An 18,807-nucleotide genomic window follows, 5' to 3' on the forward strand; every position below is an offset into this window, starting at 1 on the left:
ACACACACCTGGTCTGAGTCATGCCTGTCAACCTGATCCACTTGAACTAGCTCAAAAGGACAGTGAATAATTAACACGGCTGCCAAACAGATATGGACAGATACTGGATATTTAAAAGAGGTCAGTTAAACATGTAATCATGCATTTGTGAATTAGTGCTTTTGTTTAGTTATCATAAACTGACAATTGAACTAAAATATTAAAACACTCTTGTTCCACCTCCAGGAACCTACAACAATGACTGATGTTGTGAAAGAGAATGACCGAAAGTAGGAGGCTCTGTCCCAATTCTCACTTTGATGTTCAAGTTTAGGTGTGAAGAGAGAGCTGAGAGGTGTACTGGTACAAAAACTTGTGTATAGGACCAAGTATGGGAGGACTATCTATGCCCCCCTTTTGTTTATGTTTTAACAGCATATTATACCTCTACTGTTTGCAGCTGTCGCCATGGTCCCACTACACGTAATGCAATGCCATGTTACATCCTGCTACACTCTGCGGTGTCCTGCTACGTACTGTTGTGCCTTGAAATGCCACGCAGTGCCCTGCTATGCCATGAACTACTACAAAGAACTACTACAAACTACTATTTTTTGATGTTATTGTCACTCTTCATTTTAACCCCAACCGGTCATCAGACACCGCCTACCAAGAGCCTGGGTCTGTCCGAGGTTTCTTCCTTAAAGGGAGTTTTTCCTCGCCACTGTCGCACTGTGTGTTTGCTCTAGAACTGTTGGGTCCTTGTAAATTCTGGAGTGTGGTCTAGACCTACTCTATCTGTAAAGTGTCTCGAGATAACTCTAGTTATGAATTGATCCTATAAATAATATTGAATTAAAAATTGAATTGAGTACTGTTCATTTTATTGAGCGTGTTGCAATGTGTTGTGGGTAGTCCTTATTTAAACAAAGTGGTGAAAATGTTTCATTTGTAAGGGAGAGGGTTAGAGTCACGTTCGCAAAACTGAGTTGAAAGGTGATGGGAACTAATGAAACACAACATGAGTATTTAATTAAGGATATGTGTTCAACTTTTGTTCTATGTGATTCATTACAGCAAACTCATTGAACAATGCCCCAAACTGGTGAGTGACTGCATGCGTGTGTAAAGGATATAGCCATTTTAGTGAGGAACATGTCGTTGGGGTCATCGGGGGAGGAAAAAGTCTCCAGGTCTCTCTCCAGCTGCAGCAGCTGCATCTCCATCTGCCTGAGGCTCTTTTCCAGATTCTCTGCAGACACTGACACACACACACAAACACACAAACACACCCACGTGCCAAGGAAATGTGAAAGAAAAAAAGCAGAGAGAGGACAACTCAATTACAGGTGCAATCAAATGCATTATTATTTTGAGGCTCTGAAAGAATCAGAGATAAACAACATACACAAAACAGGAAAAATGAAAGAGAAGCCGGCTCAATTGCAAAGCATGGTTATTGTGGGTTCACACTGCGCCTGACACGCCATGGGAATAAACAATGACTGAGAAAATAAACATCAAGTGAAGAAAGCTTTTTATTATTCTGTATGCCTTTTATATGCCTATGTGTATGTCGTAAACAATTTAATTTATATACCAATGCAATGCCTTTACTGACACACTTACTGTAGTCAAAACAAATATCTGCTATGTTTGCTCATATATTTAAACTGTATGTGTGGGTTTTTTAGTAACACTAACAGAGTAACAGCATGATGTATGAAGATGGCTGCTGGAGTAGATATCTTTCTACGCCCTTCATCCTTTGTTTTTAGTCCTATCAACAGGTGGGGGAGCAGCGGAACACTGAGCCTAACTTTCTGTTAAGTTGGTCATGGCTGACACTTTAAGCTAGTCACTGAATATAGCATATGGCTTAAATTACCTTGATTAGACCCTGCTTGACAAAAAGGCATAAGCTGCTTATTTTTAAGTAGTTTCAAATGTCCCTTGATCCTAATACATGCTTTACGAAAAGGAAAAAAAGAGTGAGAGAACTTCAGTGTAGCTAAGCTTCTCACTGAATTTGTAGCCTAAACCCCATTTATTGATGGGAACACACAGTCTTGAAAGCACACACACTAGTTCAATCCGACATCTTAACTACCAATATTTTAATAAATTAATCTGCAGTAGCCAAGGTTGTAAATCTTTTTTAAAAAGTGTAGTGGAGTCTGTGTTTAGGCAACACTTGTATTTTTTACCCGACACTACCTGATATATACATACATACATACACATATACATATTTAAATAGCCATTTAATAGCCTACATTTCAACAGCATTAAACACAATGATCTAAGCTCAAAAAAAAAAAACAACAAAACGAAAAGTAAAGCGCAGCAATGTGGGAAGGGAACCTTACTGCAAACAACAATAAAATCAAAACTAGATTTTCAGTTTACTACAGTTCTGGCAGCATTTGTTACCTGCCCTGGGCCTAAAAAAAACCTCCTCCTCCCAGCAGTCCAAAGCTCCTGTGCTAGCGGTGTAGCTGGTGGCATAATTTTATCAACAAGTAAAGCTTTCTGTCTTTTAGGAAACTCCCCAACGTTGTTTTATACTTTTTTTTTTTTTTTTTTTTTTTTTACAATGGCATACTACACGACATTTTAGGACAAGGAAACTGAAGAGATGATATTCCTTTTAGTTAACTGGGTGCTGTGCTAAAGTCACAGTCACATATCAGTAGCCCACCAAACGCACTATATACTGTGGCCTCTGTTCTGCCTCTGAGCTTAAAGACTAATAGGCCTCTTGACAGAAATCCTTTGGATTCTGTCAACACTAAAAACTATATATCTTTGACTTCTTTGAAAAAAAATCTATGATTTCCATTCATCTGACCAATGTCCAATATGATAAGTACCATAGATAAAATTGTCCAAAACACATTTTAGTAAACAACCAGAAACTGATGCTTCACATGCTTTATCCTTTTTAAATCTTTGTTTTTTTTGGTGCATAAGCAAGCAACCAAAATCTGCTGAATGATGTGTGGCCAGGGTGAACAAGTGGGAATAGCCCGGAGATGCACTGACTGAGAAAAGACAAGGGAAGGGACAGATAGAAAAACAGAGATGGACATCCTGTTTAGATGGATTCACAATCCAAGCTGTAAGCTTTTGTTGATGAGGCTCCCCCAGGTGCAGGGGCATCTTACCAAAAAAAAAAAAAAAAAAGTTAACAAAAAATGGAGGTATATTCTTCAGGAGAAAATCTGCCCGGGACTGACCAGGAGTGTAAGGAGAGCAGCTGGAATATTTAGTTAAACACAGAAATGTGTTTCAACACAGATGATACTGATTTGTATAAACACACTCACATACATAAACTGTCACACAACTTAGAAATTCTGAAATAATTGCTCTGAGGTATGGAGACAAGAAGAGATGGTGACACAATATATAAGGGTGTTTCCATGTCTTCTTTGTTCTCTCTGGCCACCCTGCTCTTTCTTTTTCTCTCTGTGTGTTAAAACGTGAGGGATTTTTATGAGCAGTGGGGAATGTATGCCTCTGTGGTCCAGAGGGGTTACAGACAGATATAGGATGTTTTAGAAGAAAAATAATTGGAATATTTGTAGAGGTCAAATCCCCCATTGACATCCTTTTATTACTCTGCCAACCTGCTGTGCTATAAATGAGACTGAGTAGTGCACACAACCATGCATACTCACTCACACCCTGCTACACACAAAGCTCCACTATAGATCACCCTTTGATGTATAGAAATTAAGAGAATGAAAAAATGCATATCTGCCTCCTGAGGCCAAAGCCTGACAGACAAGTGTGACTAGACTGATGGTGCCAGAAGCTGGGGACTCGTAAGGCAACAAATCCTGGTGCATTCCCCTCAACATGCTGAGCAGCTACTACATACAAAAAGAGCATGAAGGTCATTGAATTGCAAGTGTAGACTGCTCTATATGCTTTCAACCTGAGGCTCATCACTCAGACAGCATGTGGCAAAACAAAGCTTGAACAGCATATTAAAGAAAAATCTCAATATAGTTGTATCCTCACATTACTCCTTAATGACTCCTCAGGGCCACAAGCCTTGAACAGAAACGGAAAAAATACAGAGTTTCTGTCTTTGAAAAATAAAAGGTATGCAGACAAATCTATTTAGCATCTCACACAGATTTCCAAGTAAGCAGTGTTTCTGCTGCTGAAAGGTGGTGTCTCCGTGTTTGTCTGATTTCAACAACAAGCTCGGCACTAAGTACCACAAAACAAACTACCCTACCCTAATTGCGCAAACCTGACTGCTGTGTATTGTGATGGACAAAAGAAATAAGAGTAGAAAAGGGTAAAAGAGCAAGATTGATAGACCAAAAACAGACAAGTATTTATGTAGCATACTGCGTCTCCATGTCAGGAGAAATAATGAATGTACTGCTGAAAGGTAGAGAGGGAAAAGATTACAGACACAAAGGAACACTGAACTAAGCTGCAGTTTTGCTTCCATGAGAGACGGGATTGGCAATAGAGGAAACAAAGGCCATGGTACACAGAGTCAAAAGACAGAGAGTTTTGCAAAGAAGCACAAATCATTACTGCTACCTCTATCCATCCTTGTTTTCATGCTCAAGTAAGCTCTTTGGTTAGTGCCTATGAATGTAATACAGCCTTTTAATGTATGTTGAGGCCTCCCAAATGGCTGACAGACCTGATGAAAAGGAAGCCACTCAAGAGCATGGTTTACAAAGACGAAATGGGTTTTGTGTGTCTGAATACTAAATATGGAAAGATGAGACACTTGCTGTATGCATCTCATAATGGTACAGACACAGAGATATACACTGCAATGTAGAAAGAACACTACATATATATGGAAGCATATAAACACTCAGCTTGAGGCCAATGAGGTAGGAAGGTGGACAAAGACAGATCCTAGGATTGTTCTTTCCATTGATCTCGCCATTGTACTTAAGAGCCTTGGCCAAGGGCTTGGGGACACACAGCAAAGTTGGAACAAATGAAAGACTCAACAGGAGCCTTGAGGGGTCCTTATGAAAAAAAAGAGTCCAAACAATAAAGTCACACATTTAATCCTCACTGTGTTTTCTTCTCCTCACCCTTTCATTCACTCCCTTCTGCTGGGACCGAGGCAGTCGGTAAAATCTTCTTCGGAACAACAAGAAACATGCTGTGACAATTTGGCCACACACACACACACACCCACACACACACACACACACACAGAGTTGCCTATGGCGATGTGAACAAAGAACATGACCAAGTCTCCTCTGAACACCCAGTCTGTCCCTGCTTGCCTGTGACCTTTACCATACTCGAGATACACTGGCCAAACTCAGAGCCATGTCTGAGCGTTTGTGTGTATACGTGTAACTGTGCATGCATGTTAAACAGAAAGGAGTCAATTTGTGTTAAAGTAACAAATACACTTAAAATACATTTAAACAATCTTTTTTTTCTTCTGAGCAACAGACAAAGTATTCTCTTGAAAAAACAAACCTGTAACTTTTGTAAATGTGCTACAGCAAAGGATTAATGTAAAGTATCAAACAGCAGAGGGTATCATAGATCAAACACTAAACTGGTAAAATACAATGCATGTTTACAGAATCAACAAGCACCTAACCCAAGAATAATCCCCAGAGAGTGACAAAAGTAGAAAGTTAAGAGTGAAGCTCAAAGTAAAACCAAGGAATAAAGAAAAAGAATGCTCTATTTCTGTCTAGGAAGGAACATTCTGTTGATGCATTAAGCTCTCCAAGCCACATCCTTTAACCCCTGGATCTGTAATTAACGCTCAAATACAACAAAAACAAGCAAATATTAAAACATAATTGGGTATCAATTGTTTTTTTGTTACTATATGGAATTTAATTAATTTCTTTCTTCTTTGTCATGCTGGACGTTACCACAGCTGTTGGGTGCGGTGATATTGTGAACCCAGTCTCACCAATAAGATATGTTTAAGCAACTTGGTAAAAGTTCTTTGTTATGTTTAGATGCTGATGGATCAAGGGTTAAACTTAACAGATTTAAAATGTTAACATGTGATCTTAACATGATATATCACATGGTCAGTAGTTTATATGGCTCGACAACCCACACAACTCATTATTTTTTCATTAGGCTCAACTTTCCCATTATTTACCTCTGCCATTTTCCATACCATCACTATTGTTTAGGTAACGCGATAGAGCTTAATGGCCACCCTTAAACAAGAGGTCATAGCGTTCTTTCTAAATAAATATCTAACTTTTAATAGCATGCCCTCAGTTGCCTAAACAACAAGTTGAACAAAGGATAACAAACATTTTCCTTATGTAACCTAGAACTAAAGAGGGGAGCTTTTCTGAGTTTCAGACAGACAGAGAAAAAAGTGTCTCGTTTGTATGTCTGTTGTTTGCTCAAAGACCAGTTGGAAAAGTTCTGCTAGTGAACATCGACAGGGATGTTGATTTGACCGGGACTCTCTGTGCACTGAGGGAGTTAAAAAAACTTAAGTGTGACGCCAGCAGGAAACCAAAATAGCAGCATGGAGGTTTTTGCAGCATGGAGGTTTATGCGTTATAATGTATATTACCTCTGCTAGATCGGTCCACATGCTCCAGGTCTTCAACAAAGTTGATCACATCTGGAAATTCCTCCTCACATACTTGCGCCAGGAAGTGGAGTAATGTGGTTTTTTGGTCCGCTGACTTAGTGTCCTTCAACTGTCGTAAAACACATATACACAAACATAAAGTTACACACAAGCCAACAAGAAAAAGGAGAAACATAAACGCTTGGCAGAGCTACAGCCAAAACTGAAGAACCTAGAAACTCAACATTCGACCCAAAGAGACCCACCAGTATGGGCCCAACAATAATGTATCAAACAAGTAATAAATCAGAAGATTAGAAACAAAGGAGGTTTACCAAACAAAAATATTGTGAAACTGTCCCAAAGGCTATGAAGCTTCTTTCCTGGAGAGTACGTAAGCAGCAAGCAGAAAGAACAGTTTACAAAATAAGAAACCCCAAAAAATTAAAAAAACTTTACCATAAACTAGAAGAAATTCAGCAAGCCTTAGAAACCTACTATAAGGACGTGTACACTCAACCTGACAAAGCTGAGGACTCAATAATTATTGAATTCTTAGAGTCTCTGGATCTTCCCTCAATAGGAGAACATCAGAATAATGTGCTGAGAACTCCGGTCAATCTTTAGTTTAAAAGTAGATTTTTCTTTTAGTGCACTGTTTTTGGGTAAAATCCCAGTTGGACTTATGGCACACGACAACTACCTTTATAAAGTGCTGTTGGCTGCAAGCAAGAAAGCCGTTACACGGAAATGGCTGCAGACAAATCTGCCATTAAGGACTGCCTGGATCACCATTGTTAACAAAATACAATGCATGGAAAAACTGACCTTTACCCTACGACTACAGGCTGAACAGTATACAAAGCACTGAGAAAGGTGGACTTACTATTATTTAAAGAGTAGCTCAATGTCTGTGTGAACGATTACTTCATTTTGTACAAATGAATGCCCTGTGTCAACCTTGCCAACCTGCCTGTTTACTTTTATTCTCTATCTTTGATGCTTATTTGTTATTTTTAAAACAAACTGAAAATTTAAATAAAATGAAAAAAAAGAGAAAAAGTTACACACAAAGACCTATGACAACATAATCATCTATTTTATTTCCTTTGGGTTAATTATGTATTTTATTTTGGTTAGGTTAAAGGTGCTCTATGTTGTTGTCACATACAGCAAACATCTCCTCACTATCCGCGAGCTGCCTGTCTCCAGAACACACTGTAAAAAACGCGGTCTCTGTAGAGAACCCAGGGTCTACTGTGTTGCCATTGCAGCCTACAGACAGCAAGTTCTTGTTGGTATTGAAGAGTAAGGACCACACCAGCATCTGGACTGACACTGAAGTGACATTTGAAGGTATGTTTAAAAGCTGTTTACTGTGCTGCAGCCACGGCTACGGTAAATAGCTATCCAGCCTGCAAACTGACGTTAGTAGTGCTCTTTCCCCCAGTGACTGTTTGTTTGGTCGCTCGATCAACAAGCTAAGGTGCAGGACGTGTGATCATGTTTGTAACATTGATAAGAAAGAGACTCTAGCAAGCTAATGTGGGTTGTTCAAAGTACTGTGTTGTTTTAGCACGCTGCTGTCTGGCTCAGTGTGATCGCCTGCTCTGCCTAGGATAAAACACTGACATTACTGCTTTACGCAAGATTTGATTGGCTTGATTGAAGAAAAGAAAAAAATTCAGTTGGAAAGGTTTTGCTCCTGAGAATTTACAACAAATGTGTTCTATAGCAATAGATACAGGATGTTATGTGTCATTGTCCTTTATTTAGCCACCATAAGCCCTTTCAATAGCTTTAGAAATGCTGAGTGTTGACAGTGCTACAGATGAGTCTTGTACTCATGCAGCAGATGCATATTCACTATGTGATGACCCCCCCCAAACACACACAACACATTTTCAATGTATCTGATACATTTCCATCATTGTTCTTTTCTTTTAAAGTCTAATGCCAAGATGTCTTTCAGTATTCCCGCCAAACATCCCTCCTGTGGAGTACGTTGCTGTGTATCTCACTAGGTGATCTATTGGTAGACAGCAGTGTGCTCAGTCCTGCTGGGTTTAATCATGTTTGTATTATCTTCTCTAATCAAACATTCTCATCTCTTTTCATTTCTGTTTTCTCATTTTTTCAAAAGCTTCAAGTGCTTGCTCACAAAAGGTGCCTCTCTGAATTTAGATGGATGGTAATCATAGTTGACAATGTAAACATTTTGCTTTTTCCAGTTAGGCTGGGTGCAATTTTCCTGTGCTGTGGAGTGTGCCATGGAATTAAGTTGTCAAACCCGGGGGCAGGCACAAAGGGGATGTCTTCCTCTGTATATCCTGCCTCTGACATCAATGAACACCTTGGTCCCACGACATACAAGCATGAAAATAAGCAAACAGACAACGTGGAACAGCAGCATTACAAATGCGATAAACACAAAACACATTTCTTCATAGACTTTTATTAATTGACTATATTAGCGTCACGCTAAAATGAAAACTAATCCATCATCTGTGTTTGTATGAATCCATGTTTGTGTATGCACTGGTGTTTATATGAACATAAGCACCCGAGTCTAACAGGGCAGAGAGGTGGCAGTGATGAATGGCTGCAATGGTTGTTACTGTGGAAACTGCAGTGAGTGTGCCAACAGCTGTAACCACTGGAGGAGTCTCCTATTCCAGGATAACACTCTGTTCTCACCATCACTATCATACAGGAAAACATATTGATGGTGAGGAATAGGCACTTGCTAACGCTGACCGACGGACCACGCATCGGTAGTCCTGCAGGGTGTGGGAACTTAAGCCTCAGTTATGTATCCAGAGCAGGAGGATGACAATAAATGGGTATGGCTGCTTTAAAAGATGCCAGCAGGTACAGAAAAAAACTTGTCTGGTGGGGCTGATAGTGTTCAATCAAATGACAGTTTCAAACAAAATGTCTAATCACAGGAGCCACTTAAGATCAGCACGCTGATAGGGCTTTGACATGGTGGCATAAAAGACAAAATAACACTCCTTGAAACATGCAGCCACACAACTATAGACAGTAGGTGATTATGCGTGTGCGTGTGTGTGTGTGTGTGTGTGTGTGTGTGTGTATGTCACTGACTGACAGAGTACTATCACATGAGATGATTAACAAAGCATTAGTCTCTGAGTTTTCTGGGTGCTAAGTCAATGCTGTAAAAGGCTGAAAAATCTGCACCAATTAAAATAGAAAGAAACCAACCAAATATAATCAATAACTCAATTAATCTGTTATAGGTCCAGGTCCGGATAGGACGCCATATGGACACAGACCTGGACCACAGTCTGCCAATTAGTGCACTGTGGTCATTGTAGTATTTAAAAAACAACAACACATTGTTGCTGTAGTGCAACTGTGAACAAAGCTGTGAAAAAAAAGGTGAAATTTCTATGTCATGAGTTGTATTGTATCCCTCACATTGAAGCCCTGACACTGGAGGGCTTAATATTGCATACTGTATGTGAACAGTTGAAAGTAAATTCCGCATTTCAACCCTCACCTTGCAGAGGGAACTGAGGTCAAAGCCGTATGACTGGGCGTTTCGAGATCCTGCATTCATGTAATTCCCCAGCAGCAGCACCAGCTCCAGCAAGCGGCCAAAGGAGCGGCTCTTCCTGACCTCATCACACGCAGCGTTTACAGCCAGGATATCTGGACGCAGGTTGTTTACCTGCTCCTCAAACTGCAGCCGGAAGAGGATGTGGCTCAGGCGAGGACGCAACCTCTTTACACTGCTCATCTGGGAAAACAAGGAAGCAGGAAGGAGAAAAGAATATGAAAAGGAGAATTATAGAAGAGAATAAAGCAGGAGAGCCAGTGAACATATCTAAACTTAAAATAACCACATTCACACTTTTTGCACACTCTCACATTCAGTCGATCTAATTTAAAAGACATTTATGCATCCGGCATGCTGGAAAGTTTTGCTAGGCAGTAGTAATAGATGCTGGCACTGATTTGATTTGGGACCCAGGTCTGGTAAGTTAATTGTGGAGTTAGTGTCCATATAGGGCAGGCAGCAGAGGGGGTGGATTATACAATAGGCTGCCTTGGATTACCACTCTCACACAATTAGAGAAAATTGGAAAATATTGCATTGAGCCCTGGGCCTGTCCACAACAGTGATTGTGTACGTGTGTGGGGTGGTGGGAAGGGGCAGAGGTTCCAATTGTCTGTTTCACACAACAGCTGGCTGTGCGGTTTGATGTCCTCCATCTAGGGTTTAATTATAGCTACTGTAATGTTATCAAATGACTATTTCAGTGAGTGAGTGAGTGTGAGAGTGAGTGAGTGAGTGAGTGAGTGAGTGTGAGAGTGTGTGTGAGTGTTTGTGTGTGTGTGAGAGAAAAGGAAAGAGTAATTGGGGCAGGAGAAGAACATGACAAAAGTAAGAAAAAGCAAGGCGCACCAGAACAAAACATGAAATGGAGCCCAGAAATGGGACAAATTATGTGATAAGGATATTGTAGTAGGAAGAACATGATGAGAAAAAGAAATAAAGAAAGTAAGAGAAAAAGAAAGAAAGGTCCTTTAGAGTGAATGTGTGCAGCTGTTGTTTCCATAGAGGCTACAGAAGGCAATGGACAAAAGTCAGCTGAAGTTAATATCATTATCATGATGGGGACAAGTTGTAACGTAACTAAATGTACTATAAAGATGAAGTTATGGAAAATAAAGCATGTATATTGCGGAGTTATTATTTATTTATGTGGTAAGATGGTGAGAGGGGAAAATACAGTTGTATTGATGTACTGTAGACTTCTCTCATGCTATCAAGAGTGTTGGTGAATTTGAAAAAAAATGATGCGCCACATAGTGTTAAAAAAAATGTAATGTGAGTAAATATTTTTGGTAACTTGAAATAAATGTCACTGTGGAGTGTCAACGACATTTTAAATCCTAGATGAAAAACTTTAATTCAAAGACGTGTCAGTCATTAAGACTGGGACCACAGTTAAGCCAGCAGGGTGCACATGCTAGTGGTAAACAGAATGATTCCTTAGATTTTAGGGATTGAAAAAAAGTCTGTAAATCATCAACCACATCTGATGTAAAGCAATAACAGCTACTCTACTGTATAAAGATGACTGGTGTAAAAGAATAAATAATTAATTAAAAATAAAGCTTTTTTTGCTAGCTGACTTCTAAAATAAAAATCTATGTACCACAGTCGCTGCACAAAAGAAACGGACTAAATTACCCTAGTGTCCCAGGCACTGTAACTGTTAACAATGCAATCACATCTATTCCTACTACACACTACTATACTCAAGGTAAAGTTCAATCAAGCCTAGGAGTGGCAGACATGGAAGAAAAGGTAAAATGCATGTGCTTGCACAATGGTAAATTAAAAATCTCCTTTGAACCTGAGCTTTTCTGATAGGTGAAAGCAAACAGGCCTCCTTGGGCCCACGCAGGCACTGAAGCCCAACAACATTATATAAACAGGCTTTTCTTTGTTCTATGTCTCCCTGATGAACTATACTCAACAGCTGAGCATGCTCTATTTCTATTTTTCAGCCCCCCCCCCTCTCTTCTAATCAACCGCTCAGTCAATGTATTTTTATTCAGTGATGAGATTCTCTTCCATGGGTGTTTACAAAACAGGTGGGTGCATGGGGCAGAAGATGATTCAGTGTTTTGTCAGAAACACAAAAACCACTTCACCGTCCATGCATAATTCTGAATAAAGCTACTTTGAAAAGTCTTTAAGAAAATGATTCAGAGATAATTAGGCAGCAATGCTGCTCTTTAATGTGCATAAATTAGGGCAGTAGTTAAAAACTGCCCGGTCTTTCCACTTACTGCTTAAAAATATAGAATTTTAAAAAGCTTGGGATTGCGTTATTCACATGAAAGTGCTCCGTTTGTGTTTGTGTGTGTGTGTGTGTGTGTGTGTGTATACTCACCACAACCCCAAACTGCTCAGGCTCCGACAAATTTGCGTACTCATTTTTATACTTGGCCAAGGCGTTCAGCTGCTCCTGCTCTGGTAGGTGCTTAACAAGGTTCTAGAAAGAGAGGAATAAAAGAGTGAGAGGCAGCATGGATGAAAGCAGAGCAGACGAAAGCAACCAATCTGCATTTACATGAAAATAGCCTTCTGATGGTGATGTCATCATGCCTTACATACTTTGTTATATTGATTGTAGTTGGTATGGTGTCTTAGCCTCCTCATTTACATGTTTTTAAATTATTACAAAATGTAACTATTTAATGTGTCCAAAAAGTAAGTCATTTGCCCGTGAGGTATTGGCTTTACTGGCTCTCAACAGCAATGCGGTTGCCCACAGTCCATGCCAATGTGGTGTTTCCTTTGAATTTAATTTGAAAATTGCCCTAGGACTACCACTCTGTACTGTGCTTGTTTAGAAATCTAACCTACTGCTGTTTCATTGGCTGTGTGTTTTGGTGAGTGTCAGCCCTGTTGATGAGTTTCAGTAAAAAGAAAGAATAAAATGTATTTTATTATCAAACAGAAGACTATGTCCTTAGGGCAATTTATACGTATAGAGACAATTGAAAGTGATTGGGCTTTTTAGACAGCCAAAAGGAATAAATGTTAAATTATGTAAGCCACGTTGATTACATTGCATTCTCCTCTGAATTTAACAGCCATCTCAACAGATACTGCTGCTATGAAGTAAATATGTTGGTCTGATGCATTCAAATTGGTTTGAAAATCTGTTCCCCGATGCCTAGAGACAGAAAAAAATATTACCACTTTCATTACTTGGGTTTAATGGAATTTGCCTTAATGACTCTTAAATATTTCCCTGTTACAATTAACAATTATTGATCCCATTAAATCTTTAAAATGCTCATTTGTAGATCCGGTTTGTTTTTGTTTATTTGTTTCAGCTCAGCTTACCGGTAACTTTTATGACACAGGAAATGACCTCCAGGGATTAATAAAGGTTAATCTTATTGTATATGCCTGCCTGCCCAAGAAGTCAATGGATGGCGTCCAGCTTGAAGAAACTACTGCTGCCAAGGTTTCCCCATTCTAGCCTCCCTGCACTAGCAACCTGTGTCACTTGGAAATTATTTTAAGGTTTCCTCAGTTTGCCCCATCCTACACTTTTGACCTTCTCTGTCCTTGCACTCCTGTAAGTAGCCAAAGTAGCCAAAGGTCTACCGACCAGTTGTTGCTTACTTTTCCCAAGGGCCAAGCACAAGCTGAAGAGCATTTGCTGCCAGGGCTTAAAACCAAGGTAACAGCCTTCCATTTGAATTCAGGCAAGCAACGTCAGTGACTGAAAATCTATTAAAATTGTAGTTCCATGAGTTGAAAAAAAACTTTGTATTCTTATTAATTAGATAAGACAAAGTTAATCTGTAAAGCAGCAACAAACTAAACAGAAGAAAAACACAATTTATAAAATAATGCTTAACATCAGGATCACACTTATTTGTTAATATAGCCACGGGTGTGCTTACCAACTGTTTCAACACCTGTTGTACTGTGAGCTTACAGATGCCCGATACCTCAGCCTCAGGCTAAATGTCTTTCAATGCAGACAACAAATCAAGGACGATAGCTTCGATAGAGTTGGGACTATGGATGTTAATGATTAACCATTAACCTACAGTAAGAATGATCAATTAATACCAATCAGTTAAAAAAATATATATATTATTACAACAACAACAACAACAACAAAATGATTTAAGCTTTTTTTTCTGCCAAGTTTGTGGCTCTCTGCTGAATGGTGACCCATACCACTATATCTGTGAGGTCTGGCAAGTTAAATCGGCCTTGATACACACAGGGTATAACAGGCAGACACACAGACTACAACCTTGCAGATGGATGTGGTGGAGGCAAGCTTGGACAAATGCTCTGCGGACAGCTGAAGACCTGTTGTCTGTTGGCCGGTTGCACGGCCGTTCCAGCAAAGCTGCATGTGTCTATGACAATGAATGTAACATTGTGGCTGCACGCCCAGTACAAGTCCACAGCTGTCTGCAGATGCGGAGCGCTGAAAGTATACCCGGAAGTCCTAGACAAGTGAACTGGGACTCTGTTGTAGGGATAGACAGATTATCGGCCCTGGACGGTTAGCGGTTAATGATCGATCAACGAGGGTTAGCTATTGGTCAGAAGACAAAAAAATTGTCAATAGCATCCCCAGTTGGGATATGAACCTGATCACCTAAGCAGGAGTAGGGTAGAACTAAAAGTATACTTCCAGCGTCAAGGTAAAGAGTTGTACAATGTAGGTGGAGCTAGGTTCCAATATTCTGTCCATCTCAGAGCTCAACGCACATCTAAATTAGAGTTAGATGGTCATCTGAGATGGGCATATAGATTTATGCTAAACATGCCCTACCTGGATCATAGGTTCAGTGAGTTGCTCCTCATCCACCTCCACTATCATCCGACGAATTTCCTGGTAAGGCATACGGAAGGAACCCAGGAAGATGGCTACAAAGAAACAAACAAAAGATGCAGCAAATGCTCTGGTAAATAAAATATTTACAATCATACTTAAGTAATGACCAGTATCGTTGTAATTCAATTGCAACGATACAATTCACTCAACTGGTCATGTATATCAATAATAGGAAACCAAAAAAAAAAGGACATCGAGTAGGAACCAAAGAAAAGTTAAATCAGAGACACACATCAAAATATAATGTAGCACTGTACCTTTATTGGTCAAATTTAATTATAACTCACTTACATGGAATACATTTGCACAGTATCCTAAATAGTGACGATATCAATCATGCAATAGAATTAAAACCCCACTTACTCATTCTCAACCTTAAATCAAAGCTTTTAGACTCTTTACCTCCCATGGTGGAACACAAACTGCCTACTCTCCTTTTTTTCTCTCCTTGTTGCTGCTCTATAATTTCCGCAGCGTGATTTATCACTGTTACTGGGCTGATTAGTCTCATTTTCTTTTAATACATGAAACAAAGGTCACAGTTCCCCTTGATATAAGCCAATGAGGTGCTAAGATCTGGGAGTGCTTAAGAGATCAGCTGGATCATCATTAATGCCGGGTGCTTTAAAAACGGTCATTTTAAGACCAAGCATGCATGCATGAGAGCGAGAGAGACTTTTTCCTCCTGCTTCTTTTTTCCTTAATGGGTGCTTATCATTGATAATTAGCTCAGTGTGCATTTGCAGACATGAGTCACGAGTAGCAGTGGCCAGGTGTTGTCTTCTCTAATTGCTATAGCAACAATAAAGGAGCAACTCATTCACTGCCAAAATTCTCTATTGGGGTCACTTTATAACATGAAAGAAAAATATAATAAGAGATATGGGAGGTAACTTAAGTAAGATAAAGGGGGAAAGTGAGTGCAAAGTTTATAGTGAGGAGCTGTGGAGGCTGAAACCCTAACATCTGTAAACAAAGACGTGCATAAAAGAAAAGAAACAAATACTTACATAGATTCTGTGCAATCTTAGGATCTAGCACCTTGAGCTCTTTAATTCTTTTCTTTATGGATTTTTTATCCTCCAGATCTTCCTCTTCTTTTTTGGCTGATGAAAACAGGAACTCAGAATTATTACCAACACACAAATGCATAAAATGTACACAAATGCATGCACTTACTGAATTGCTAACATTCATATGAGCCACTCAAATTCAGATGTAGTGAGATTATGAGATTTACATATATTTTTCCTGTGTCCAGGTACAACGTAAGGAAGGACTGAAATGTAGATTGTCAAATTGCTTTCTATATTGAGTTCTAATACTGTAGTCCTTTTAAGAACAGTTCAGACCAAAGATTTGCGATGAGATGAGCTGAAACTTGCAACTTCTTGCAACGAGCTGATCAGCAGCGTTCTGAAACTTGCCAATTCACACCAATGAGACGAGACTGTGCAGCAGCCACTATTTGTACTTCCATCCTAGCTTCCAACTTTTAAACTTTTTTTGTATATGGATATATAATTAGTTTAGTGTAAAAATGAATGTGGATAACGTTTGTGGTATTGAGATGCTTGGTACAGTTGCATTTCCCTTGATGAATCAGCGAAAACACGTTTTTTTTCTCTGATTCACTCCTTGTTTCTAATGCCGCTGGGCTCCCTCTCTTTAGTCACTCCCCATATCGCGCGGCCATTTGATGTTACCCTACGTTTCGACTGGCAGTTTGTAACATAAACAGGGGACGTCCCTTATGTGCTAAAACCAGTCTCTGCGACTTGAATAGCCAAATCACAGCGAAACCATCAGCTGGTTTGAGTCGAGCTGAGACACTTAGCTCTGGCCGGTTCACAGCTCTGTAACTTTTCCCTGCGACATTCTAAAACGGTGAGGGTCAGCAATGGCTGTTCCATCAACACCATGTTGCACACACAGTAATCAGGTTACGGGTAAAGGTAAATCTGTTGTGGGTCACATGGAGCCAGGTACTGTAGGTGGGATCATGACTATGCTATTAATAAATAGGAGCCCTTCCTATTTACCAATAGCACAGTTGTGATCCCATAATATCATGATGTCTGGATTACAAGCAAAAAACAATCACACACATATAAACACATCCGCAACCCTCTTGAGCCACGCTTACAAAGAGGAGTTCATGGTTGGTTTGAATTATTTAAGACACCAGATTAAGAGAACAAAATGTGCATCCCAGGAGTATGCTGGGTAATTGTCTAGTGCTGTAATTACGGTGAAAGGAGAGGAGAGGAGTTCATCTGAAGGAAAGGTATTTCTACTGTTCCACAAAGGCTTGGTCTTCTTTCAGGGATCCTGTGTCTAATTAAAAAGTGAAGAGGTATGCTGGGAGCTCTTGCAGCGAATAATGTTAGCATGTCCACAAACGTGCACACCTACAGTACAGCCCACCACACACACAAATACACAAACATGGCCACACACTGAGTTATCCTTGGACTTACGTGGCTCCTCTGTTGGGACACTCTCCTCACAGTCTTTCAATGTGTGAGAAGGGGGAAAATGCCAAAGACAGGCAAAGAGGACAGTGGAAAATGTGTACCATGGAAAAGGAAGAGGAGAAAGAATAAAGAGATAAAAATACATTTTCACATGACCTGACAAGCCGTGAAGAGACTCAAGTAAGAAAAGACCAAATATGCGCTAATAAAGTAAATGAAAAATGGCTGAATATATAGTAGAAAACAACTAGACCAAATAGAAAACTGAATTATCTGTACATTTAACTAATTTCCCTAAAATCTAACCTGTCTTGGTCAACAATTACAAACACATAAAACACAGACATGCATGGTGTAATTTTAATCTCGGTCAAGATAAGTTTTAAAAAAAAAAGAGTCAATAAATCAGTGTTTCCAAAGCAACTATTTTGACATTTAATTATAAATATTCATTACCATCCTTTTAACTTAAAAATATCAATGTCATCAATGATGATAAATAATTCCTTTGGGTGTTTGACAGTTGGTTGGAGAAAACAAGCACTTTAAATATGTCACCTTCGGGAAATTGTGATGGCAGTTTGTCATTATCTGACATTTTCAAGATCAAATAATTCAACAGTTGCTTTGTTTGGTACCGTCTGACCGTGTTCACTAAAAGCTCCGTTACCAGCAAGCAAATTTGCGTTTCCTAGGATGTCAAAGGCATGTCCCGTCCTACTCTGCTTCTGATTGGCTCACCCTGGATTCTTGCCCTAACCAATACCACACCTCATGTCTAAACCTAACCAATCCAAACAACAACGACAAGGAGTGCCAGCCAATCAGAGGTAATGGAAGGACTTGTAGCAGATATTGACTAGCTTTTCCAGCAGCCAATAGAACTGAGTGCGCGTTACGAGCAATGCTAGCGGTATAGCTGATTCAGCCCGGAGTAGGACCTAAAATAGCCTCCAAGACTGATAGGTAAGGCTCCAAAATTAATCCAATTTTAATTACGATCACGATTTTGGCTTCCCACGATCAAATTTAAGATTTTGATTAAATGCTTCATTACATAGAACGCTCTGCTTCTTTTGCAAAGCCAAAGTCTGCTCATATGCCAGTCAGAGTTGTTCCCTGCACCGCGCAGCTTAGTTTCTAGATGTAGACAGTCACAGAGGACAGTAACGGGAGGAAAATTCAACAGATAGCAGTCGGTTATACGTCGGTCTCAAGGTTTACCAGTTTACTAGTAAACGCAACATTTTGTACCGTCTGTGTTGTTTTTCAAACAGGCTCTAGGGTGCGAGTAATATTATTCCTCTAGGTCCCACCGGTGCACCTAATGTCCTTGCATCCGCTGCCTCTCCACAAACGAAGC

At 39.7% G+C, this 18,807-nt stretch overlaps 1 protein-coding gene across 6 annotated transcripts in view; it reads right to left on the minus strand.

Annotated features, from left to right (window-relative positions):
- The window catches only part of LOC116700867 (protein diaphanous homolog 3), a 178,170-nt gene that overhangs the window by 87,962 nt on the left and 71,401 nt on the right, over window positions 1-18,807 (minus strand). For 3 of the 6 annotated variants that reach the window (XM_032534507.1, XM_032534658.1, XM_032534348.1), the window contains 7 exons: window positions 17,448-17,480; window positions 15,978-16,073; window positions 14,905-14,999; window positions 12,481-12,582; window positions 10,071-10,310; window positions 6,545-6,674; window positions 1,116-1,240 (listed from right to left, as the gene is read on the minus strand). In XM_032534507.1, the coding sequence (XP_032390398.1) occupies window positions 1,116-1,240; window positions 6,545-6,674; window positions 10,071-10,310; window positions 12,481-12,582; window positions 14,905-14,999; window positions 15,978-16,073; window positions 17,448-17,480 (821 nt within the window). The remainder of the gene's footprint in view (window positions 1-1,115; window positions 1,241-6,544; window positions 6,675-10,070; window positions 10,311-12,480; window positions 12,583-14,904; window positions 15,000-15,977; window positions 16,074-17,447; window positions 17,481-18,807) is intronic. The other 3 variants (XM_032534721.1, XM_032534583.1, XM_032534431.1) reach the window with 1 other exon arrangement.

This window comes from Etheostoma spectabile, chromosome 1 (assembly GCF_008692095.1).
Source record: "Etheostoma spectabile isolate EspeVRDwgs_2016 chromosome 1, UIUC_Espe_1.0, whole genome shotgun sequence".
In the NCBI taxonomy this organism is placed as follows: domain Eukaryota; kingdom Metazoa; phylum Chordata; class Actinopteri; order Perciformes; family Percidae; genus Etheostoma; species Etheostoma spectabile.